The 27,334-nt window shown below is 39.3% G+C and overlaps 1 protein-coding gene across 2 annotated transcripts; it reads left to right on the top strand.

Moving 5' to 3' along the window:
• Nucleotides 1-11,081: 11,081 nt before the first annotated feature.
• Nucleotides 11,082-26,665, top strand: cd99l2 (CD99 molecule-like 2). Of its 2 annotated transcripts, XM_051708617.1 has the most exons (11): nt 11,082-11,357; nt 13,676-13,732; nt 13,830-13,877; nt 14,055-14,123; nt 16,993-17,073; nt 17,997-18,059; nt 18,507-18,578; nt 18,695-18,748; nt 18,870-18,989; nt 19,080-19,145; nt 22,814-26,665. In XM_051708617.1, exons 1-11 carry the CDS (start codon nt 11,300-11,302, stop codon nt 22,873-22,875), a joined length of 750 nt encoding a protein of 249 aa, XP_051564577.1. In that variant the 5' UTR covers nt 11,082-11,299; the 3' UTR covers nt 22,876-26,665. The 2 variants fall into 2 exon arrangements, with proteins under 2 accessions (XP_051564577.1, XP_051564588.1); XM_051708628.1 differs by lacking the exon at nt 17,997-18,059 and having other exon boundaries at nt 11,084-11,357.
• Nucleotides 26,666-27,334: the final 669 nt, after the last annotated feature.

The raw sequence follows: 27,334 nt of genomic DNA, 5'->3' as shown, positions 1-27,334 counted from the left end.
ACGCTGGACTTAACAAAGGGTTATTAGCAGATCCCTTTAACTCCAATATCCCGAGAAAAGACGGCATTTTCCACACCGTTCGGATAACACCAATTTGTGACGCTTCCGTACGGTTTGTTTGGAGCCCTGGGCACGTTTCAGCGCGTTATGGACAAGATCCTCATACCGTACATGGCATATGCCACCGCATATCTGGACGATATTATAATTTATAGTAATGACTGGCGGCGTCATATGCAACATCTGTGGGCTGTCCTGAGAGCGCTGCGACAGGCGGGACTCACGGCCAACCCGAAGAAGTGTGCAATTGGGCGGGTGGAAGTTAGGTATCTGGGGTTCCACTTGGGTCATGGGCAGGTGTGTCCACAGGTTAACAAAACTGCAGCGATTTCAGCCTGCTCGGTGCCCAAGACCGAAAAGGAGGTAAGGCAGTTTTTGGGGCTGGCTGGCTACTACCGAAGGTTTGTGCCTAGCTACTCTGATGTCACCAGCCCGCTACTGACCTTACTAAAAAGGGGGCTCCCGATCCGGTCCAGTGGACAGAATCGTGCCAACAGGCTTCCCTTAAGATAAAGTCCACACTGTGTGGGGGAATATTAAGAAATCTATTGAGGGTAATGTGTGTGGATGGGTCCTGCAAAGTAGTGTCGTGTAAGGTCAGTTGAATTTTCATGCACCTGATTTCTCTCTCCCCTTCATTTTGCAGACTGATGCATCTGACAGGGGGCTGGGCACAGTGCTCTCACTGGAGGTGGGAGGGGAGGATCGGCCAGTGCTGTTTTTTAGTCGCAAGCTCTCCTTCACGGAGACGAAATACAGCACCATCAAGAAGGAGTGTCTTGCGATTAAGTGGGCTGTTCTTACCCTCCGCTATTACCTGCTGGGGCGGGCATTCTCCCTCTGTTCTGATCACGCAACTCTGCAGTGGCTCCACCACATGAAGGATACTAACGCGCGGATCACCCGTTGGTATCTGGCTCTTCAGCCCTTTAAGTTCGAGGTGATCCACAGACTGGGGGGCGCAGATGGTTGTCGCTGACTTTCCCTCCAGAAATGGGGGGCGTGGTCATGTGTCATCTGAGTCAGTGGTGGGGGTATGTGGCATGGGGGGCGTGGTCATGTGTCATCTGCGGGAGAGGGAGAGTGGTAAGGCTCGTCACCTGGGTCATAATTATCTCTAACAACTGTCTCTCATTATAGTGATGGAGGAGGGAGACCTGAAAAGGCACTCCAGAGTGTCAGTGTGGAAGAGAGAGAATGTGGCTCAGAGTAGTAGTGTCTGAAGGACCAGCAGCAAGACAGAGACTGTTTATATTGAGGTCCCTATTTGAGTTGGCCACCAAGAGCCGTTTCTTTGTTTTATTTTCTGTGAAGCTAAAGTGTGTGAATAAAATACTCAACTGTTCACTGTCTCCTGACTCCTCCATTGCCCACGAACTTGGATAGTGTTACACTGGTGCTTTACGTTATCACTTTTAACAGGCACGGCTGACCCAGAACAGATGAGACACGCCCATTTAACACTTGAAGAACTGAGAAAAAAAGCAAATGTGTATGTGTATTTTCTTTAAAGGTTTGGTTTTCTTCATCGATTATGTTGAAAAATGTTGTACATATGAACTGACATCACTTCTGTAACTGCTGTGATGTATTTTTTAAGTCTGTAGTTTTGACTGCACCTGCTAAGTATATTGCATGAATACATTTTGACTGAATAAGATGCAATATATAGTGCTCACCTAAAAGTTGCTGGTTCATGTTTTAACACACGCGCTCTGCTGATGCTGTTGGACATGCCACTGAGTGTTGTTCAAATAACCCTGAGTTTTGTTCAGAGAGCGCTCAGATGTTCAGACTGTGATGCAATTTGATCAAAATCTGTTGAAGGGTCAGATAAATTGGCAGGCCGCATCAAATCATCTGCTGTATTACATTAAATAAAGCAATTACAATGTACCATGAGACTCTGAGAAGTGGTGGTATGCAAGAAAATCTGCCAGTACTCTGTTGACTAAATTAGAAAAATGCAGGTACTGTGTACCGGTGAGTACCCGCCCACTTCAAGCACTGGACTAATCTGGTCTTATTACTTACTATACTTGTATCTTTTTCTCAGTCTTTTACACTGTCCAGTTAAAGTGCAAGATACAAAAGAAAATAAGTTAGATGAACATAAACTATTTGAGTAAGCTCTGCATCACATTATAGATAATCAGCCCAGTCTTATGTTAGAAACATAAGCCAACATCTCTTGTTAAATGTTTTTTTATTATTAAAAGGTTTGATGATGTTTTTCACCATACAATGTAAAATTAGTGTATTGTACTGATCAGACTGTGTTGTACTAAATTAATGCATGTATGTCTCCTTTTTTTCTAAGAATAGACCTTTTTCACTCTCCGGGTTTTGGAACGCGGAAGTAAGTTTGCAGGGTAAACTTTGACAGCGGTAAATGGGAGTGAATGGGAAATCACAGCAAATATTATTTTCACTTACCCATTTGCTCCAAGACCAAAAGAAAAAAATCCACTCTTATGTTTTAATGAATTTCCAGAAGAGGGAAAAAAATTAGAGAGCGGTGGATTAAGATGGGTAAATGGGAGAAGATGCCAAATTTACTGTCACTCTCTCAGCAGCTGTAATAGAAGCCCCTTTGCAGCTGTGGTAATTTGTTTTTTTAAAACTAATTCCAGGGAAATATAACACAAAGCATAATGTTATAAATTTACTCTCAATATTTAAAAAATGTATAATATAAAATAAATTGCGAGATTTACGCTGCTAAATAAGGCAGAAATGTATGGAGTTATATATGTGCCACAATTCTGCACACGCAAAATTATATTGTGCAAGATGAAATTTTAAGCGCACAGCAAGTTATTTTGCACATGCAAGATGATCTTTTGAGCGCAAACATTTTATGCACGCGCAAGATGAAAATTTTGAGTGCACAAAAAATTTTCTGCACACGCAAGATGATATTTTGAGCACACAAAACATTTTTTGCATGCGCAAGATTATATTTTGAGCGCACAAAAAGTTATTTTGCACGCGCTTGAACTCAGTTTTGTAAACCAATGAATCTTCTTGCAAAGATCAATTAATTTTGAGCAAACAAAAATCAATTTTGCACTTGAATGAACTTTATTTGAATTCTAAAATCTTGCTTTCTCCTCCTACCCACTCTGCATGCAAAGTATCTTTTTGTGCGCAGAATTGTGGCACATGTATAACACCATACAAACGTGTCATCACAGTCTGTGAAAAAGGTCTATTGTGTCAGAATGTGCCACATTTATTTGGGGGATTATTTGCAGCCATGCTGAGTGCACCAAATCAAAGTTTTACAGTTGCAAAGTCTACAGAAAGGTTGTACACTTAGTGGGAGGAGTATGATTGGAAGAAAGCATAAGGAGTAAGAGAAAAGACATCCTAGGTTGGCAATACATTTCTGGACCTTTGGCCATGTTATGTCTGAACCAGCTACACTAGTATGTATAATACAGTGTGTGTAGTCTGAGACAGTTTGTTTGAACGGTACAGTATAGTACATTACAGTGAAGCCCACTAAAGCCTACATTTCCATATGCAAATAATGATCAAATGTAGTAGGGTACAACGGGGCAAAAGGCCCCCGGAGTAAAAAGCACATTTTATTTTATTTTTACTAAACACCTTTTTGTCAGTATGCACTGTACAATATTCCAATACGTGATAGTATTTGGGGTAATTCCTAAATTCCTAGACGAGCTCTTCCCAAGTTTGCTCGACATAACAGGCCATAAGCTGGAAATCGAGCGAGCTCACAGAGTCCTGGCTCGCAGATCTGCTGAGGGTAACAGGCCCCGATCAATTCTGGCCAAATGTTTGAGATCATCCGATAAAGATCTCGTGTTGCGCAAGGCAAGGAGCAAAGGAAAGCTTTCTTGGAAGAATCACAATATTTTCTTGTTCCCGGAATTTGCGAATTTGACAAGAGTGAAACGTGATCGATTCAAGGAGTGTAAGCAACTCTTGCTTCAACGGAAGATCGCTTTTGCACTGATGTTTCCGGCCAAACTGAGAATAGAAATTAAGGATGGCCACAGGGTATTTACATGTCCCAAGCAAGCACTGTCCTTCATAAATACATTGGAGTGAGTAAGCCATTTGGTGTTTCTCATGTGAGTGGATTGACTCGCTGAACATACACTCGATGGTCTAAGGAAGTTGAGCAGCATTTTTGTTTCTGTTTGTGTTGGCTCTGTCTAGCGGCTGGAGTTTGTTTTGTGGAATAACACTTCTCCTTCAAGAAACGTTTGCATTGACGGAGGATCGCTTTTGCACTGGGGTTCCCGGCCAGATTGAGAGTGGATGCTGGGAATGGCCACAAAATATGCCCACACAAAGGATGTCTTTTTTTTATAAAGTTGACAGACTGAGTAAGTCATGGTATATTGTTTATGCAGCCTCTGAGTGAATTTGACTCTTGACCAGCCAAGGAACCGGGATGCATGTTTTGTTTCTTTTTGTGATGGTTCCGCCTAGCGGCTGGAGTTTTTTTTGTGGAATAACACTGCTTCGGGACAGTTATGGATGAATCTGTTTATTCCTTGTGCTTATGCCTCCTGTTGGCTGGAGTATGTTTTGTGGAATAACACTGCTTCGGGACAGTTGTGGATTAATCTGTTCGTTCTTTGTGCTTATGCCTCCTGTTGGCTGGAGTTTGTTTTGTGGAGTATTTTTTGCGGGACATTGGAATGATTACGTCATCTGCTGCACTCATAAACAGCCGGCTCACTGAACACTTGTTTGTCTGTCCGAGGAAACTGAACGGCTTTATATTAGTTGGAATTTGTTTTGTGGAGGAACACACCTTCAAGACAGTCCTGTGAATGAATCTACATGTTCTTTGTGCTTATTCTGCCTATTGGCTAGGGTTTGTTTTACAAAGTATTTTCTGTTATGTAGTTTTGCCTTGCAAAATTTGTGCAGAAGCACCGGATTTGAGCAATCTGATGGCAAAGTTGTCGCGGGGGCTCTCGTAGGTGTACATGGACTCCTTGAGTTTAGAGGGTTTCTTCAAGAAACACATCTTTCCTCACAGGAAGCTGAAAGATTTGGGAAGATATGGGGTGGACATATTTTCTTTAGTGCTGGCACAAGTAAGAGCAGGGGGTCATTACATTGATAAATAAACATCTACAATTCAAATGTCTCATACAGATTAAAGATAAATTAGGGAGAATCATTATAGTTTTAGCAGAAATTCTGGGGCAAAGGTTGGTTTTGGCTAATATTTAAGTGCCTAGCGTTGATGATCAGGGCTTATTTATTGATCTCGAAGGGATGTTGCAAGCTGCTGGCACCCCTTATGTTATAATATTGGGAGGAGACTTTAATCTACTGATGGACTCAATCAAAGTGAAGCAAAAGTGTGTATGCCCCCCAGAGCAACATTGACGCTTCACAGGATGTGTAAAAATCTTGGTCTTGCAGATATTTGGTGACTTTTGAACCCATCTGGTAGGAACTATAAAATTTTTTCATCAGTCCATAAGATTTATTCTAGAATAGATTTTTTTTTTTATCGAAATCCCTCATTTAATCTGTTGTTGACTGCTCAATTGGAAATATCTTAGTCTCAGATCACGTCCTGGTGAGTTTAGAGGTGTTGCCACATACGGAGAAAAAAAAATCATATAGCTGGCACTTTTATGTATCCCTTTTGCAAAATCCTGATTTCCAACAAATGTTAAAGACTGAAATCAATGTTTATATGGAGACCAACTGGTCCTCAGTATCTTCTGTAGGCGTGGCTTGGGAGGCACTTAAGGCGGTTCTTAGGGGTCAGATTGTACAGTATACCTCATTTACCAAAAAATCCAAAGCACAATAACTCGTGGAGTTAGAAGGGAATATTAAAAGTGCAGAGGCAGAGCTGAAGCGCCGAGGAGAATTGACCCGATTGAAATACAGATATAATACTATTTTGGTGTGGAACGTGGTGTTTTGGTTATTCAGGGCAAGACAGTCATACTTTGAGTCGGGGGACAAAGCAGGGAAGCTTTTGGCTAGATATATAAAGCAGAGAGAGTCTTTTTCTACCGTTTCCTCAGTGAAATCTGCTGGTGGTGAAATTTTTGCCTCGGCCATTGATATTAATAATGCTTTTAAAGAGTTCTATCTTGATCTCTATAGTTCCACGTCTTCTTCTACTGATGAGGATATTAGACAATTTGTGGAACCATTAGAACTCCCTAAATTGACTGAGCAAAAAAAAATTTCTTGATTCTGAGAAACCTTGGAGGAGCTTGACGAGGTAATTAAGACCTTACCTACTGGCAAGGCTCCGGGGCCAGATGGTTTTGCCGCTGAACTTTTCAGATCTTATGCTACAGAATTGGCTCCACTTTTGTTAGAAGTTTATACGGAAACATTAAAGAATGGAAAGATTCCCCCAACCATGACACAAGCCCGGATCAGTCTGATTCTCAAAAAGGACAAAGATCCAAACGAATGTAAAAGTTACCATCCAATTTCCCTGATCCAGCTAGATGTAAAAATGTTGTCAAAAATTTTGGCTAACCGATTAAGTAAAGTTATGACATCTCTTATACATATAGATCAGATGGGGTTTATTCAGGCCGTAGCTCTCCTGATAACATTAGGCGTTTCATCAATATCATGTGGTCAGTAGCGAATGATCAGTCTCCAGTCGTTGCCATCTCACTTGACGCCGAAAAGGCGTTTGATATGGTAGAATGGGATTATCTTTTTAAGATTTTGGAAATGTATGAGTTCGGGAGTACATTTATTGGTTGGATTAAGTTACTTTATAGACACCCTGTAGCAGCGGTACAAACAAATGGATTAATTTCAGATTATTTTACTCTGGATAGGGGCACTCGGCAGGGTTGCCCTCTTTCCCCATTATTGTTCTGTCTTGCCCTGGAACCATTAGCAGCCGTGATAAGAAAGGAGGATGATTTTCCAGGGGTGATAGTGGGAGGTGTGGCGCATAAGCTTCTGCTTTACGCAGATTATATTTTATTATTTGTCGCTGACCCTACTAGATCTATGCCTTGCCTCCTCAGAATTATTAATTCCTTTTCCAAGTTCCCAGCATACAAAGTCAATTGGTCTAAATCTGAAGCTTTGTCTCTGACAGTGTACTGTCCAGTAACGGCCTTCCAGCCGGGCACCTTCCAGTGGCCAAAACAGGGCATTAAGTATTTGGGCATTTTATTCCCAGCAAATTTGTCTGATTTAGTCAGAGTTAATTTTGATCCCTTAATACAAAGATTTTTGAACTATGTGGGCAGGTAGGCTTCATTACATTTATCTATGATTGGGAAGGTTAATGTAATTAAAATGAATTGTATTCCAAAATTCAACTATATGTTACAATCTCTCCCTGTAGATGTCCCCCTCTCTTATTTCAAGCAATTTGATAGCATAGCGAAGTCCTACATTTGGAATGGTAAGCGTCCCAGGTTAAATTTCAGTAAGTTACATAGGCCGATTGACAAATGTGGGTTAGGCCTACCCAAGATTTTGTTTTATTATTATGCATTCGGTCTCAGATATTTGGCTCATTGGTCACTTCCACCTGAGAGAGCCCCTCCCTGGTTTTGCATTGAAAAGGAATTTCTTGCCCTATCTCGCCACTGCAAAACCCTTCTATCAAAATAATTGGTTAAGTCACACCCCGTTATCTCGCATTTACACAAGATATTTATTTAAACGTAGCCTCGAGCATATGGCTGAACCCTAAACTATGTATTGATAAGTCCCCTTTCTGTTGGTCAGATTGGATTGTGAGGGGGGTTATTACACTCGGTGACCTATATGACAGTGGAGTATTGAGATCTTTTGAAAATTTGATTCAACATTTTGGGGTTCCCAGATCTCAATTATATAAGTATTTAAAGCTGTGCCACCTGCTCTGCACTGTTTTGGGGGTAGTTTACACCTCCCTAAAGTGGCAGATACTCTGGGAGTGGTGATTACCGCTTTTGCAAAAAGGTCATGAGACATCAGTGTATTACTCCCTGCTAATTCAGAGTCTGGGGGACGGAACTTCAACTTCTCTTAAGAGATTATGGGAGAAAGATTTAAATTTGTTATTGGAGGAAGGAGTGTTGGCTAGGATTCTAAATAACATCAAGTCTGCATCTAGAGATGCAAGGGTTCGCCATATGCAATTCAAGATTTTACACAGAGTCTATTGGACCCCCTCTAGATTGTATAGGCTTGGTCTTAAAGACACACCCACCTGCTGGCGATGCCAATCAGAAGATGGAGACACAACCCATGTCTTTTGGGGATGTGTTGAGATCCAAGAATTTTGGTTGAAGATTCTGAGTTTTATGTGTGAGGTATTGGGCACTCACATTTTTTTTCCCCCCAGACTCTGTATTTTAGTTTATGGGGCAGTCAAAAATATGGACAAAAAGCACATAAAAAACAGGGTCCTAACTAGTGTTATGATCGCCAGACAGATAGTTTTAAGGGGTTGGAAGTCGGCTGGAGCACCCCCATTTCAGGAGTGGTGTTTGGAGATTGGCAGGGTGGCAGCTTTTGAAGAGGGGTCATCCAGATGACTTGGGAATTTAGACTTGTTTGTAGGGAAATGGGGCAAATATAAATATAATATATAGTGAGGGTTAAATATTGATTCTGTTTGTATATGTTTTGCTTTTCTTTGTTTAATAGATGTATCAATAAAAAAAAATAATCACAAAGGTGTGCCATTAGCCCCATTGTGCCCTACATTTACTTGTGCATTGTGGAAGTAAGAAACACCAGCTGATAATACTGGATATTTTTCTTCATCAAAATCATTGATGCCCTTCATGATCTTGCTAGACAATATTTGTCTAAAACCATATATTCTATTGTGATATCACTTCTTCTTCCTCTTTCAAATCTTAATGGAAAGTCATCATTTGGGAGTAGGGGAGGAGAACCACAAGAACAAATGAGAAAATCACAGTAATTGCAAAGACAGGCTGGCAAAGAAGAGGAAGAGGAAGCTACAGTAGTCTAGACAGTGCCAGTCCTAGCCTTTTGGGGACCCTAAGCAAAAATTTGTGTGGGGGCCCCCGTCAGTATGTTTGTAGCACTATTTATAATGTCTTAGACAGTGTGGGGACCCCCTGGGGGGGCCCTAAGCAACTTGCTTAGTTTGCCTATAGGGAGGACTGGCACTGAGTCTAGACATAAAGCGACCACTCTACTGTCTGGACAAGTTGAAGATTAGAGCCGTGTTTGTGCCGAAAAGAGCCGAAAAATCCTTGATTTTTCTATATAGTGAAGGATAAACCAGCAAGACTAAAATTTCTTTTCAAACTGACTTGGTAAAATATGACATGCATCAGATCTGGACATGCTCATGCACCAGCTTTGAGATCAACAGTTTTGGGTTCATAGTTGCACATACTGCCAATAGATCAGGCTAGTTTTTTTAAGTTCATAACAGTATAATAACAATATAAATGAAGTGCACAAGAACACTGATAATTTCAACACAGATATAATCTTAAAAAATTATTCTGTGAATTTATAACCAATCCCCTTTTGAACTGGTATAGGCAATGTACTAGAGATCCATGTGGTAAAGCACCAAACATTTAAATAATGAATGGAGGTCAATCCAGCATGGCACTTAATTATTCAGAGACACCCAATTATCCCAGTTCAGGTATTCAGTGAATAGCCAAATGCAAAGAGATGAGGTCATCTTATCTCCTCCTATAGTCTGCCTGTTATAAACACATTCACGTTGCTAAGAGGTGCATATTTTGTTCACCAAGTCCTTCTTGAAAGCGTTGGATTTTGATCCAAGAGAAATTCACCTATAATGAATCCACAATACTTCTAATTTATGATTAACCACATGCTATTTCAAACTAGTATTAACTATTCAAACTAGGTCCCTGCTGGAAAATCCAGCTTAAGCTGGTAGCTGTGTTTTGGGACATGGTAGCTGGTCCAAGCTGGTCCTAAGCTGGCCCTTAGCTGGTCGACTATGGATTTATATATGTGCCACAATTCGGCACGTGCAAAATTATATTTTGAGCGCACAAAAATGTTCTGCACACGCAAGATGATATTTTGAGCACACTAAAAGTTATTTTACATGCGCAAGATGATATTTTGAGTGCACAAAATGTTTTATGCACACGCAAGATTAAGTTTTGAGCGCACAAAAAGTTATTTTGCATGCGCAAGATGATATTTTGAGTGCAATTTTTTTTTTCGCACGTGCAAGAGGATTGTTCTGCATGCGCAAGATGATATTTTGAGCACACAAAAAGTTATTTTGCATGCACAAGATGATATTTTGAGTGAAAGAAATGTTTGGCATATGCAAGATATTCTGAGCGCACTAAAACATTTCTGCACACGCAAGATGATATTTTGAGCGTACAAACAATTTCCTGCATACGCAAGATGATATTTGAGCGCACAAAAGGTTATTTTGCACGCACTTGAACTCAGTTTTGTAAAGCAATGTATATTCTTGCAAAAATACATTCATTTTGAGCAATTTTGTGCTTGAATAAATTGTATTTGAATGTGAATTTGCTCAGAATTTTTACATTTCGCTTTCCCCTCCAACCCACTCTACACAATTCTGCGCACACAAAATGATATTTTGAGCGCACAAAAAAATGTCTGTGGGCGCAAGATGATATTTTGAGCATGCAAAAAATAAAAAAATATATTAAAAAAAAAAAAAAAAATTATTCGCTCAAAATATCATTTTGCGCAAATTGTGGCACAAGTATAACTCCATAGGTAGACCAGCTACCATGTTCCAAAAACCAGCTTGACCACCATGAGTCAAAATCTGGTAGCTGGTCTAAATTGGTCTCCTGGCTTGGACCAGCTAATGACCAGCTACAGTGTTCCAAAAACTGCTACCAGCTTAGGCTGGATTTTCCATGAGGGCGGTGTATCCACTGAATTAAACATAAACAGAAAAATATTAATTATTTGGAGCTAAAACGTGTACGCCTGCCCTGTTTATAAAGAGATTATAATTTCGGTGTGCAAAGCAGAGCTGAGCAGAAGGAACCGCCCTAAAGCAACGTGATTCAGCACGCGGCTCAGAATCTCGAGCTCGCGCACTTCCCACTGCAGACTCGCTCTTGGACTGTTATTCGTTTGGCTTACAGTCTTTGCTGATCATAGTGAGGCACTACGACCTTTTAAATTCCTGCTAGGCCCCAAGGGCAAATAATCACAATTATATCCTCTATTGCAAATATTTAATATAATTTCAATCCAAGAGCCATTTCGGACTTTTATCATGGGGAAGCTTTCGACATGGACGCTTCTAGCAGTCTTTTCTCTGCTGATAGTTAAAGGTAAGCACTTCCCCTCTCTTTGTTGAACCCTGTGCCATGCCTGTTTCATCATTTTTGTCGGCAGACCGGCACTTTATTTAAGCATTTCTAAAATGTTTCCTGTTTTAAGTAAAGTTTGAAAGCACAACACACAAGAATTAGACGCTCGAGTAACATCTGTAAGAACACAGTCTCGATCATCTGTCTGGGTCTTGCCATTGCCACCAACCTTTGCATGGCATGTTGAAACTCAACAAATGATCACTTACTCGGATACCTTGATGATATTCATCCATAAACAAAAGCGTAAGGAATATTGATGAAGATAAAATATTACAATTTGCTTTGGAATATTAACAAGTGTATCACTAATATGAATGTAAACTATATTATGTGTTGTTGTTGCACAGAGATGTATCTATTAATTTAAGTTATTACTATACCTTTGGCCAGAAATATTTAAATATGGACAACTGAGGTTATTTAGGTGATTTCATCAATATTTCATGACCGAACAGCAGTCTTCATTCATGAATATATGAATGAAGTACCATAATTTCTAACATTTGACTTTTAACATTTTTTGCCCACATTGTTATAATAGCCGTTTTAATGCTTCATTTTCAAGCAATAATTATAAAGTCATATTTAATTTATATAATCATATTTAATATCTGGGCAGAAAAAAAAAAATACAATACTGATGCACTGTCTGAACTGAAAATATATTCAGTGAACAATGTGATTTTAAAATAGTCCCCAGTTCGGCTGACCACAGAACAGGTACATCAGGGAGGTTGGAATCAGAGCGCATGCGTACAAGAAGGCACAATGCACCCAGGTACAGCAATATGAGTCTGGAATTTTTTGGAGACTGCGGAAGATAGGGAGATACCATCGTTTTATGTCGGGGGTGTCTGTCTGAAAAAGATGAGTGGCTAATGTATGTCAAAGCTTGCAAAAATCAGATAGGCTAATGAACCTGGAAATTTATTATTGAAAGAAATTAAATCTTGTGCTGTGAAATACTCATTTGAATAGTGTTTAAAAGCACAGACCATGTGAACCCCACCCTTTAATTTGTAAAGGACCCCTTATCCGAAGCCACCATTGAAATGACAATTTTAGAAAGCCAGTGTGAAGACCCAGCTGCTGTTCTGGCATAAGTACAGTAGAACGCCCCACCTCATTACCCTGTAAGACACAACCTCTGATGTATATGTAATCAGATCCGTGATAACACACTCCTACCTGAGAACACATTGTTTATGCATGAGAGTATAGGTACCACTGGTTTTGATTAATGTATATTGTAACTGCAATATGTGTGTCAGTCATGTATGAATGCCATGCCATAAGAATAACAGATGCATAATGAAAAATTAAATCCAAGAATAAAATTGTAGTAAAAAAACACAGGCATTTGTTGTGAATAGGAAAAGCATGTAACAGAATGAGTGCTGTCACATGACATATTGATCGTATAACAGGGTGGCCAATGCTGAGCTGGCCTTGACACGACTGCATAAGGGGCAGCTGTAGCTTTTAGTCTCATTGGTAAAGGGGGTGTGCAATGAGACAGCATATAACCGCAAAACAGAGCTGCTTAGTAATGAAATAGAAAAAGAAAGACATAGAGGGATAGACAGATAAAGAAATAAAGAAGGATAAGACTGACCTGAATGGATTTGTTGCACTACATTATCAGTGACCCAGGGCTACAAATTAATGCTGGACATTGAGCAAGACAAACACTTGTGATTACAAAACAAAACCAAGAGAAAAATGCAATGCACAGACAAACCTTATCAACTGGTGCAATGCAATATTCTAAATAGCAGTATGAATGTCTATTTTATAGTGTATTCCCAACCCTTTTTTTATCTGTCAAAAAATTAGTCATGGGGAAAAAATCTTTACAGAAACTTCTTTATTGTTTTGGACATAAATACAAAAGATTCTTTGTCCCTTTGTGCTTCATGAATGCATTGCTGAGCTGTCATTTTTATGTCTTTGTTAAAATCCAGGAATGCAGTTGCACTACTGTGGAATTTGTATCATAATGAGTCTTTGGTAAAGCTGGACATCAGAACCAGGATTAGCATACTGCTATCATCTGACATGACATTTTGCATTATTGTGCCTCATAATGCCTAGATTTATGATCAAATAAGATAATTAAATTGCAGTGATCTGCTTGAAGTATGCATATTGTCATACGTTTATTCATTTTTTTTATATCCGTATGTGTTTAGGCATGATTTACATAAATACATGCTTGCTCATGATGTGATGAAACATTTATGGTTATGTTTCATATCTTGTTGTGTGTGTTACAGGCATCACTGAGGATTTAAACTTGGCAGATGCGATTGATGATTTCGAACCATCCTCATGTAAGTACGACAGAGAGTCTGTCTCTCTGTCACGTCTTTGCATCAGAAAGAATGTATTTTGTAGATTCATTTATTTAACATTCTTTTCATACTACAGCTACCCCAGCACCTAAAGTGAAACCGGCAGGTGGTGCAGGAGCAGCAGGTGAGGATAATACCGTAATTAGCAAATGCCATTAAATGGCCTTTCATAATTGAAAGATGTGATCATTCATCATCTCTGATGATGACTCGATGACAATTCATGAAAATTAAACCTATTTAATTTAACTGATTTTATATGTAAAAAAAGTCTTTTTTCTTGTTTTATTTTTTTAAATAGTGAAACCCACTAAGCGTCCTGTGCAGACCACAGCTAAGAACCCAGTAAAGCCCAAGCCGAAACAAACAGGTAAAAGATGCACTTAATGTATACCATCCATTGTTCCTGCTTCAGATGATCATATAGCAAATTTCCCTACTAACCTCCTCAAATAAACCTCAAACTGGAACCATTGGGATCTTAGAATAGGGAACCACAAATCCTCATGCCCTTAGAATAAGTCCCTGGGGGCAAGCTTCTGAGTGCCAAAATGTACTGGTTTTGTGCAATGCATTATGAAGAGTGAAAGGACCACCCAGTTTGATGGATAGGATCTCACCGATAGAAAGTGTTTAATGAAGAGAAAGAGTTTATTTTGGTCTGGTGTACTATGCAACTGTATATAAAAATGTTGTAAGGAATAGAAGGCCACAATAAAATGAATTATTCTTGTGTAATGACATTATAGTTATGTCTAAGAATTTGTATGGTGTTGGTAATAAAGTCATGTCAGAGTCCAAACAGTATTTATATGTGACGAAAAATGAAAATGGTATAGTCGAAAAAGAACACTGATTGATGGTCACTAACGAGTCTTGGTCCTAGGTTTCAATACCCAGCACCCTCTGTGTTATATATATATTTGTGTATATATGTGAACCTTTTAATAACATGTTGACCTCCACTAACAGAAGAGACATTCACTGATTTCTTTGAGCCCACCGTTCGCCCGGGCCTGTTGCCCCGAACAACCACTAAACCTCTCCAAACCTCTGTTCCCTCTCGGAAAGTCCAGCCTGGTGTGTACCGTACTGTCAGTTCCCCTGTAGAAACCGTTCATCATTTTATGTTCATATGTGTTGTCATAAAGATGTATATTCAAAGCAGAATGGAGTGATTAACAGCAAAAAAGGCCAAAAATAACAGTAGTTGGTTTAAGATAATTATTATCTATTCTGGCCATTCATTTTAGTAATTAGAGCATTTTGCTTCATTTTCTATTATGCTTTGAATGTAACATGTTAAAAGGTCTAAGCCATTCTCTGTTCGTACCTCTTATTCAAAACAGAAGAAATGCACCCAATTTTACAACTGATATCCCCCCCCCCAAGTCTCTCCAATCATATGTCAATGCTCCTCCATTTCGATTGTAAGGTCTTTGCCTGGGCAACTGAAGGGGTTAACTGAAACAACTGAAAATTTACTGAAATCCTCACTGAAACAATGGCCGAATCGTTGTTTCAGTCCATCAACATGGTGAACGATTTTGTGTATCAAAGGAGAGATATTTATCCTGGTCTCTTGCACATAGTCAGCAAAGTTAGGAAACATCTAAACAACAAAAAATCTAAACAACTAAAAATCCAGTTTGCCAACGAATGCAACCGTATAGCCAAACTGAAGATACTGTAGCCATCGTCAACTTTTTAGAGGTAAATGACGATGCTGACGAGGCATCGTCGCTACAACTCCTTTTGGCACGTGTGATAAACTTATCCATAGCCTACATACCACCATGGGTTCCTTCGGCTAGTAGTCACTGTTGATCTGACCCGTGGCTGCACTGACAGCTAGTTAAAAAGGCAGGCGAAGCTCCAAAAAGAAAAAGCAGAGGGAGAGGGAATGCGTTTTAAATTTTATTCTTTTTCATTTATGCAGAGGTTAATATCATGGAGACAGAAGGCAATTGTGAATGACCTTTATTCATATTTTCTAAAGGAGATGAAGTATATCGATGTTACATGTTCTAATTATGTTTACAGTTCACATTAGGCTCATGTATATTTGTTTGGTACTTCAGTACTGAAGCCTATTTGAAGTCAATCAAAAATTAATCCTTGAAAATAATTTGCGTCCCCCTTCCCACTTCTTATGCTGAGAACCACTGCCCTAAATAATTGACTGACCCCCCCCAACCCTAACCTTAGCAACCCACAAACTGATATGGTTATGCCATAACCCTATCCTACATAACTTTATAAAAATTGTACATTGAAGCCCTCCAAACCCAGAAACCCAAAGACCAATTAAAAAACGTTGACACAAAAAGTTGTTGGATAGCCTCAATGGCACATACATTGATGAAGGGTGCAAAATTTAATTTGTGTTTACAATGTGCCTAAAATTGGGCACTATGTTAGGGACTTCTAGCCAATCACATCACAAGCATTCCCATGGTTGCTCCTGCTCCTGAGCACCCATGGGAATGGTGCCTATGGTAGCTCCATACGTCAACTCAACCAATTTTATCCCACTATCAAATCATATTACAATCACATGGGTAACCTTTGTATTTGTCATCATTCAGAGTCTTGTCTTGTGTTCCATCTTCACCGCATAAATTACAAAGGAGTTAAAACAGTTTAATTTAGGGGGCTTGTGTAGCTCAGCGAGTAAAGACGCTGACTCCCACCCCTGGAGTCGTGAGTTCAAATCCAGGGCGTGCTGAGTGACTCCAGCCAGGTCTCCTAAGCAACTAAATTGGCCCGGTTGCTAGGGAGGGTAGAGTTACATGGGGTAACCTCCTAGTGGTCGCTATAATGTGTTTTTTGCTCTCGGTGGGGTACGTGGCGAGTTGAGCGCGTTACTGCGGAGAATAGCATAAAGCCTCCACACGCGCTAGGTCTCTTCGGTAACGCACTCAACAAGCCACAGGATAAGATGCGTGGATTGACTGTCTCAGACGCAGAGGCAAATGAGATTCGTCCTCCGCCCCCCAGATTGAGTCACTTCGCCACCACGAGGACTTAGAGTGCATTGGGAATTGGGCATTCCAAATTGGGGAGAAAAGGGGAGAAATAAATAAATAAACAGTTTAATTAGTTTTAAAACAATCTACCACATTATGTTACCCAGAAACATCTGTGTATTTCATTGGCACTTAGCTGTAGTAACATTTCTGTGAACACTGTTCATGTTTCATTAGTTATGTATAGTGACAACCTATTTTGCCTGATAGATTTGGAGGAGTTTGATCTTGCAGATGCCCTGGACCCCGACAACGACATCAGAGGAAAGGGCAAAGACTCTGGCAAAAGCGGTAGGTGTTTTTCTTTCTTTGTTTTTGTTAACTTTCTCTAGAAATTTGATTCAGTTATATGATTCAGTAAGCCACCTTTGATAACACTGATGTAATGATAGCTCTCAGGCTTGTTTGCATGCTAATGTGCCTCAGATTAAAATAGTGGTAAAGATAGAACCAGCCTGTGTTGTGTTATGTTGATGAAAGTTTTAGGCTAAAATAAACTGTTTCATCAGATAAGACTTCAGCATTTTGAAGAGAAATGGAAATATTGCTCAGAAAAAAACTTTTTAGCAGTTCCTTAAAGCTATGATTTACATAAAAGGAGATACAAAGGGACAGACGAAACATAGAGCAGTAAGCCAAATAGTTTTTTCTTTTTAACTTACAGCTCTTTAGATTCAATAAATTTATCTCACAGACAAAAGTATTGAGGCATGATTTTGGGGTATGGCAAACAAATGTAAACCAATTTTAGAAGACAGAAAGTTCAGTTTAAGATGGTTATTGTTTCCAACTCTGTAAAAAGTGGCACAGATGTTACCTTAAAGTGCTATTTCTACTTGATCTAACCCTTAAAAAAATTTTTTTTTCTTTTTTTCTTTGGTGTAACCTAATGAATTCAGGTTGGTTCAGTGTTAAAAGTAATATTATTGTCTTGAATGAAACCAGCAAATTTAGATGTTACCAAATTTTAGGTTAACATTTTTTTGTGTGCATTTGAGCCTCAAAATAATTTGAAAAGCAATAGCTAACATACATATTATCCAGTCCCATTTCTCTAAATGTATATTTAATCTCAAAGCACACGAGACGCATGGCCGATGTACAGTAATTACAGAAAAAGAGTGTAATTTCGCTCTGGGTCACTCAGAATATTGCAAGTCAGCATGGATTAACACAAGCTAGCCAGGCTTGATGGCATCTCCTGTCCCTGCCAGATAAAGGCATCGGAGGTGGAGGCCGTGATGACGGCAGACCCAATAGCAGAGGTGGAACTGGTGGTAAGAAAATAAGCACCTCTTTTCGGGTGAAGTAGCTTGGGATATACTGTATCTTCTGCCACTCTCCTGTCTTTATCTTCTTGGCTGTAAGAATCCCCCTTTGCACCCCTAAATCAAAACCTCATCATTAACCAAATCTAATTGACTGTCTGGATTAGCATAGGGCTTTAAGGAATTGTATTAACCCAGTGACCACCATGGCTCCTGATTTCTTGCACCTTAACAGAAAACCCTGCATGGATTCTGGGTTTAATCATCCACCTTGGTGGTTTTCTGTCTGGATCCAATCAGCAGCTCACTATTCTGTTTCTTACAGTTTTGGGATCCTGGGCTTTTCCTCCTACTTTGGGATCACAAAAGCTAATAGTATTAGTAGACCCAATATTAACACATGCATGTGTACTTATTTTATTGATCCTAGGCTAATGGCCTTTTCTAACTTCTCAGGTGGTGTGTTCACAGACGATGACCTTTTGGATGTGGGCAATGATAACACCTACAAACCAGACAAAGGCAAAGGTGACTCTTAATTTAACTTAACTGAAAAAAACATACTCATTCTCACATGGTGTGAGGGACAAAAATAGTGATTGGCATATTGCAGGTGTGTCATTTCAATGTTCATATTTCTACAGGTGGACGAGCAACTGGAGGGAGTGAATTGGATCCTGCAGATGAAAATAATTATGGTATGAAATACAGTAGCTAACAATATAGCTGTACGGAGTCCAACACACTACTACAAATCCCCATTCTCTTTTAAACCAATCAAACCTTTTATTGCAGCCCATTTCTAAATATTCATTGTAGACACCATGGCTGAAACTGGTACCATTGCTGGCATTGTGAGTGCTGTTGCTATGGCTTTGGTCGGTGCAGTGAGCAGTTACATCTCCTACCAGAAGAAGAAGTTTTGCTTCAGCATACAGCGTAAGAGCAACTAGTTTTATTCTTAAAAGTACCGTGTCTCTTATATTTTTCCATTGTTTCATAATCATCTCACATGTTTAACTTACACAGAGAGTCTGAATGCAGATATGGTGAAGGCAGATGCTCCAGATGCTGTAGTAGCACAGGAGCCACAAGGTAGTGACCCCTATTTATGTTTTTGTGTCTTTATGTATTTTTATTTATTTTTCAAATTTCAGGACAAGGCTTTTAGGAGCATTTCAATAAAAATAAAAATTACAAAAAAATCATAGTTTGCATTAGCAACATCTTAGGAAAAGATACACAGTACTTTTGACAAATGTTTAAAAGTTTTTTTTAATGTGTGATTTTTTTTTTTTTTTTTTTGTCTATTTCTTAAGATGTAAAACTCCTAAACAAATTTAGGGGCAAATGTACTATACAGTTGCAACACTTTTGCACATGGTATTGCAGTGCATAAACCTGTGTCTTATTCAGTAACCACCCGCAATCTAGTTTATGCAGGTGTATTCAGGACTGAAATAGCACTGCATCTTGCTGCGTGATTATTTAAATTAAATCAATGTGATTCCTTTCCACACAAATCGTGATAGATTGTGATTTATGTATAAAATGTAATGCTATTTGCCTGGTACAATTTACATTGCACTATTACCAGCAGATGCTAAACTAAATTTAATATTAATGAGATGTTTGTGTACATTTTCTATCGATCATGGCAGTAGTAAATAATAATCAAAAGATGGAGAAGAACCAGACTGATCTCACAGTGAAATCGGAAACAGAAGCCTTGCTTTTCTTTAGCTAAAATCAGTCTGTGCTTACCGAAATGCAAAACACTGCCCCCAGTGGCCAAAGCAGTAAGTGTTGTTGGGTGTAACTGCATGTGAGCTCAATTTTCTGGGTAAAATGCCCACGGAGGGGTGCCAAAAGTAAGTTGTGAAGCGAATTGTTTTAGCTGTACAGGCTGTAATACAGTGAAGAGGAATGCAAAAAAAAATTTTTTTCATTAACATTTTTTATTGACTCATAAACATATAACATAGAGAAAACACAACATATATACATTGAGTCAACATTTAACATTTAACCCCCACTATTACTCCTCCCCCTCCCCAATCAGCAACTTCACCCTGACCCCCAACAAATACCCCTTTGGTCACAAATAGAATATACACACAAAAAATTAAAAAAAAATAATAATAAAGAAAATATAATAATCATATATAATTAAAACTAAACTTCTCTCTCCACAGCCCCTCCCCGAGAGTCCCCCAAAAACACTAAATATTGCCCCATTTCCTGTCAAACAAATCTCGAACCCCCAGCCTTCTGCTTGACATCTCCTCAAAAGCTGCCACCCTCCCCATCTCTGAACACCACTCCAGGAATGAGGGAGCCCCATCTGACTTCCATCCCCTTAAAATAATCTGCCTGCCAATCATAATACTTGTCAGGACACAATTTTGTATGTGTTTTTCCCCCATATTTATGACCGTCCCATCACCCAGAATACAGTGTCTGGGGCAAAACGAAATTCGAGTGCCCAAAACGTCACACATAAAACTCTGAACCTTCAACCAAAACTCTTGGATCTTAACACACCCCCAAAAAACATGGGTTGTGTCTCCATCTTCTGATTGGCATCACCAGCAGGTGGGTGTGTCTTTAAGACCAAGCCTATACAATCTAGAGGGGTCCAAAAGAATCTATGTAAAATCTTGAATTTCATAAGGCACACCCTTGCATCTCTAGATGCAGACTTGATGATTTTTAGAATCCTAGCCCACATTTCCTCCTCCAATACCAAGCTTTAATCTTTCTCCCATAATCTCTTAAGAGAAGTTGAAGTTCCGTCCCCCAGACTCTGAATTAGCAGGGAGTAATACACTGATGCCTCATGACCTTTTCCAAAAGCAGTAATCACCTCTCCCAGAGTATCTGCCGCTTTAGGGGGTGTATGCTACTCCCAAAAACAATACAGGGCAGGTGGCGCAGCTGTAAATACCTAAAGAACTGAGATCTGGGAATCCCAAAATGTTGAACCAAATACTCAAAAGATCTCAACACTCCACTCTCATATATGTCACCAAGTGTAATAACCCCCCTCACAATCCACTCTGACCAACAGAAAGGGGACTTATTAATACTTAATCTAGGGTTAAGCCATATATTAAGGCAACATTTAAATAAATATCAGAATTAAACACTCTGGACACTTTTGTCCATACTGAGCGCAAATGCAAGCTAACGGGGTGTGACTTAACTTCGTTAGTTTGATAGAAAGGCTTTGCAATGGCGAAATAGGGGCAAGAACTTCCTGTTTCTGAGACCGAATGCATAATAATAAAACAAAATCTTGGGTAGGCCTAGCCCACCTTTGTCAATCGGCTTATGTAATTTATTGAAATGTAATCTGGGACGCTTGCCATTCCAAATGAAGGACTTCGCTATGCTATCAAATTGCTTGAAATAAGAGAGGGGGACATCTACAGGGAGAGACTGCAGCAGGTAGTTAAATTTTGGAATACAATTCATTTTAATTACATTAACCTTCACAATCATAGATAAATGTAATGAGGGCCACCTGTCCACATCACTTGAAAACCTTTTTATTAAGGGGTCAAAATTAACTCTTTAACGAAATCAGACAAATTTGCTGTGAATAAAATGACCAAATACTTAATGCCCTGTTTGGGCCACTGGAAGGCGCCCGGCTGAAAAGCCGTTACTGGGCAGTATGCTGTAAGAGCCAAAGCTTCAGATTTAGACCAATTGACTCTGTATCTTGAGAACTTGGAAAAGGAATGAATAATCCTGTGGATACAAGGCATAGATCTAGTGGGGTCGGAGACAAATAATAAAATATCATCTGCGTAAAGCAAAAGCTTATGCGCCACACCTCCCGCAATCACCCCTGGAAAATCATCCTCCTTTCTTATCGTGGCTGCTAATGGTTCCAAGGCCAGACAGAACAATAATGGGGAAAGAGGGCAACCCTGCCGGGTGCCCCTATCCAAAGTAAAATAATCTGAAATTAATCCATTTGTTTGTACCGCTGCTACAGGGTGTCTATAAAGTAACTTAATCCATCCAATAAAAGTTTCCCTGAACCTGTATATTTCCAAAATCTTAAAAAGATAATCCCATTCTACCATATCAAATGCCTTTTCGGCAACAAGTAAGATGGCAGCGACCGGAGTCTGATCATTTGCCACTGACCACATAATATTGATAAAATGCCTAATGTTATCAGGAGAGCTGCGTCCCGAATAAACCCCACCTGATCTATATGTATAAGAGATGTCATAACTTTACTTAATCAGTTAGCCAGAATTTTTGACAATATATTTTAACTCAGGTCTTCCACGCTGCTGACGCAACGTGCTCATGGTCGTGCCATAGGGGAAGGTAAACATGCTGGAGCCGATACATTAGCCAGGTGCACTTTCAGCATATAGCGCTCAGAACCGACCAATTAGATCGGAATTGCGCATGCATATTGCATGCAGGACAGATTTTCTGGGCGTGTGTGCTCTGTTGCCTGATATGCAGAATTCCTTTAGTGAATCAGGCACTTGGGGTTGCATCTCAACACTCAAGACCTGTCCTGTGCTCAAGCCCCTCCATTATGAACAGTACACCAAATCCATTTACTTTAAAGCACTTTAGGACTGCTATTACCGGATTCAATTAGATTTTAGTGAATTCCCTGTTAATCTTGTCCTCAAGTGATCATTTTATGTTTTTTATGGCTTGATTAATTCTTTCCACATAGAATGAGAAGCTTTGAATGATAATCGTATAATGTTATTTTCATCCAGTTCAGCAAACTCTTCTCCAGCCCCCCAATGCTGAGCCACCGACAGAGGAAAATGCTGTGTAACCTCATAATCATCCAGGCTGAAGAGGGCGCAGTGCTAAGTCTTTGTTCTCCCATTCGAATACCACTATATGTCCCCTCACATCTGAACCACATCAACTTTTTTTTTGAAACACCTATGTCATTGCTTAAACTTTGTGTTTTTTTTTTAACTATTCATGTGCAGCAGTGCTACTAGGCCTGTTTACAACTGTTTGCAACAAAATTGCTATGAAATGGAAAACACTTAAAAATTAATTTTAGCATGGTCTGCTGAGATTCTTGAAATCACACACAAGTCTTTTTATAGAATTAGTATGGGAACCCATACTATGAGTCCCACACTATACTGCGCTAAAATCTTTTTGTTTACTTACTAAAAATAATGTGTCAAATTTGCTTGTCATTTCTATTATGGACAAATGCATATTTGTTACTGAACAGTCAGATTATTGGTTAATCCAAAGTTTACAGAAACAGCTGATTGGATAATCAGAGAAATATGCTTTTATATGTCAAGACTGTTGTTACCAAGAAAGGCTTAACAAATTTGTTGCTTGTGGAAGTACATGTAATTTGCAATTGAAATGAGATTATGAAGGATTTGTCCACTGTTTTATGTTCACACTTTTGACATTTTGGAAGGTTTTTTTAATGTTACATGATCTGTATATATTTGCCTTGCTTTCACAGAGCAATGTGAAAAGATTGTTACACATGTATGCAGGTTTTTGTGTCTTGGCAAACTTTTTACTGGAGTTACTTTTTGAGAGAGAGAGAGACAGAGAGAGAGAAAATGCGACTGGAGTCCAGAACTAACCAACAGCTGCTCACCTTCTAATTTGCTATAAAAAGGAAACAATGATTCAAATGAAGTATAACTGTGAAGATGTGGTTTTGTTGATGAAGAAATCGTGTTGACTGCTTTTGTGTGTATTAGCTGGATGTCAGTGATTTAAATTTCTTCCCTTTTTTTTGTCTTCCCTTTTTCACCCAATTTGGAATGCCCAATTCCCAGTGCGCTTTTAAGTCCTTGTGGTCATGTAGTGATTCGCCTTAATCCGGGTGGCGGAGGATGAATCCCAGTTGCCTCCGCGTCTGAGACCACCAATCCACGCATCTTATCACGTGGCTTGTTGAGCGTGTTGCCATGGAGACATAGCGCGTGTGGAGGCTTCACGCCATCCACGCTCAACAAGCCACGCGCCCCACCGAGAACAAACCACATTATAGCGACCACGAGGAGGTTACCCCATGTGATATCTCTTTTAAACTTTCACCTTAAAACTTTGATGTGAACACATTATACTGCACTAAGCCTTTTTCCCGTTATTTTTTCACCCAATTTGGAATGCCCATTTCCCAGTGCGATTTTAAGTCCTCGTGGTCACGTTGTGATTCCCCTCAATCTGGGTGGCAGAGGATGAATCCCAGCTGCCTCCACGTCTGAGACCATCAACCCGCACATCTTATCACGTGGCTTGTTGAGCACGTTGCCACGGAGACGTAGCGTGTGTGGAGGCTTCACGCCATCCACCGCGGCATCCGTGCTCAACTCACCACGCACCCCACCGAGAACGAACCACATTATAGTGACCACGAGGAGGTTACCCCATGTGACTCTACCCTCCCTAGCAACCGGGCCAGTTTGGTTGCTTAGGAGACCTGGCTGGAGTCACTCAGCACGCCCTGGGATTCGAGCTAGGGAACTCAAGGGGTGGTAGCCAGCATCTTTTACCACTGAGCTACCCAGGCCCCTGAAATTCCTTCCTTTAAGGGATAGGTGGATTTAGTGTGATAAGAATGCCTAGAAACATTAGCGTGAAGTAACTCACGGGTGGAAATAACTCAAGTTGTGTTTTCATGTTAGCGCAATAATTAAGCAGTGTAGCAACTCTTGTATATCTGATTGATTGCCTTTTTGGGATTTTAAGGGATTGATGTGCTTGTATATTGCATACCGCTCTGAAGTTTGTACTCAAACCGTCGTATCAGTGTATCCCTATTTACACTTGTAGCAGTAAATGTACATAAATGTTTGTGCCCCCCTCTCTTTTCAATTACGGGGAGTAGTATTTGTCCTGGCCTAGTGTTTGTATTGTTTGTAGCATGTTTGAGCTTTAGCTTTCGAGACTTTTTATATCACTCATAGACCTGTTGCACCCTGTTTAGTTTTGCTATTGCCTTAAATCCCTGGCTGCATTTCCACTTGTCTGTTATGGATGATTCGTCCGCTCCACTTGCCTTGATGCAAGGGTACGGCCTTTGAGCTAGACCGTGCCCTTTATTTCTTCTGATTTGGAAGGTCACCATCTAGAATTGTCAAGAGAATGAGCAAGTAGAGTTCAGCAGCTCAGTCCTTGCCATTTTATCCCCCACTTGAGATGCTCCAGACTTTCCTGTAGCTGTTGTTTTTCACTGTGAATTCAGGTGCACCTTTATTACCCCCCAGCCCTTGCCAATGGTGCTTTCCTTCCGATGCCTTGCCACGCTAACATTAGGGAAGACACGCTACAGTACTAACCTACAAAAGGAAACACTTACACTCGCAACCGTTGAAGGGCTTATTTGAATGAGTACAAACCAGATGGAACATTCGGATTCATTTTAACACAGGACAACAGTTTGAACAGATCCAAAATATTGTTCTCTCACATACCCAAAATTAACTGTAGTTACAGAAGTATATGATACTGATGTCTGAAACATATTGGCACAATGTTTGAATGTTGGCCACTTCTACGCATGACAATGTGTCCTACCAAGGCTTTTGTACCTCATCTAAGGTGAAAATGAACAGAATGTTAGCTGAATGTAACTCTTTTTTACTGTTATGATTTTTTTGATAGGCTACCAGAACAATGTAGCTTTATTGGTGCTACACTTGTCAGAAATTAGAACACCAAAGATGAAACATATAGGTGATGGTTTTGCCTTTTTGCTTGTTCTTCAACTTTGGTGTCGATCTAGTGATCCAGTGGTAAAAGCAATGAATTTGTAAATCAGACTTCACCATTAGTGAAGTAAAATATACAAAGGTTTTGGTAAAGACAAATGTGTAAATTCACAAGTGTCTTGAGCATTTTTAACAACTCCTATCACTAATTTATTTTTAAAAAAGAAAAGGCATTTATAAGAACTGCTTCCAAATATGTTGCTTAGATGCATGATCTGACTGTTAAATCCTCCCTGATTCTTTCAATTGACCATATTAGTATACCAGCAGTTCATATAGTGGAGGTTACATTTGTAAGGATCTTCGGGCTCTCTGGAATTGTTTGGCCAGTAGTTGCAATTTTGTCAAAACAAGGGTGTACACACAGAGCTGTACATACATGCATGTTTTGGATTCTAGCTGTAGATATTAAAGGTTTTTCTTGTGTACTGGGTTTATTTATAAACTTGTGAAATTTGTTATTGGGCGATACATTTTCTGAAGTGTTTTGGATTTGCACTGCCAGTTTAGTTCATGTATCATGTTACTGCCACATATGAGACTGTAATGCTGTCATTGTTGTTGTTACAATCTTAGGTTTGTCGTTTATTGCATAAATAGAAATTTGGCTTTAATCTGAACCTCGAAGAGATATTGACCCTCAGCATAAAATCTCAATGCTTTCATTAGTGCCTGCTCACTCAGATACAGAATGTAATGAAGACACACAATCACATGTTTAAACTGGTAATCCTTTTATACATGTTAAATTTCTAATTTCTAAACGTATTCAAATGTGTTCTCAAATTTCACTTCGTAACTCACTGACTATACCTGGCAGTAACAGATCACCATAAATAAACCCAATAATAAACAATGGATCTAGTCTTTGATTCATTTATTTCTCTTCAAGAATATCAGTCTGACATAGATTTTGTGTATATTGAAAAATAAAAAGGGGTAACAAATAAAAAAATAAAAATAAACATTTTTTAAAGGTGCATTTTAAAGATTACAAGTAAACAGGTTTTTGAAACAATAATTGGCATATTCTTCAGGTGCAGACCTTGAGCTGTTCCACTGATCTGAATTGTTTCCCACACTATAAAATTAAATAACAATAAGGGGAGGTATAAAAAGTTGGCAACCTTTAACTGAAGACAAAGGCTTCTATTGAAGAGAATATATAAATATAATGTGGGAAACAAAACTGTGAAACTTTCAATTAATACTGTATATTATCAATTATATATATATATATATATATATATATATATATATATATATATATATATATATATATATATATATATATGTGTGTGTGTGTATATATATATATATACACTTTACCAATTATATAATAAAATCATCATTTGGTGGGAGAGAGCTGATGGTCCCTATTTTACATTCAATGATGTAAACATACATTTCAGTAGTACAGGGTAAAGTGTGCATTTAAACAGTACAGACACTACAGGCTGCTCTCACTGGTATTTTATGCACGTGATTCTACCTTCCCGCTAACAAGTGCTTGAGAGAGTAAAATAA

This window comes from Myxocyprinus asiaticus, chromosome 1 (assembly GCF_019703515.2).
Source record: "Myxocyprinus asiaticus isolate MX2 ecotype Aquarium Trade chromosome 1, UBuf_Myxa_2, whole genome shotgun sequence".
NCBI lineage: Eukaryota > Metazoa > Chordata > Actinopteri > Cypriniformes > Catostomidae > Myxocyprinus > Myxocyprinus asiaticus.
Note: the sequence above shows the minus strand (reverse complement) of the source record. Positions and strands in the feature narration are given on the sequence as shown.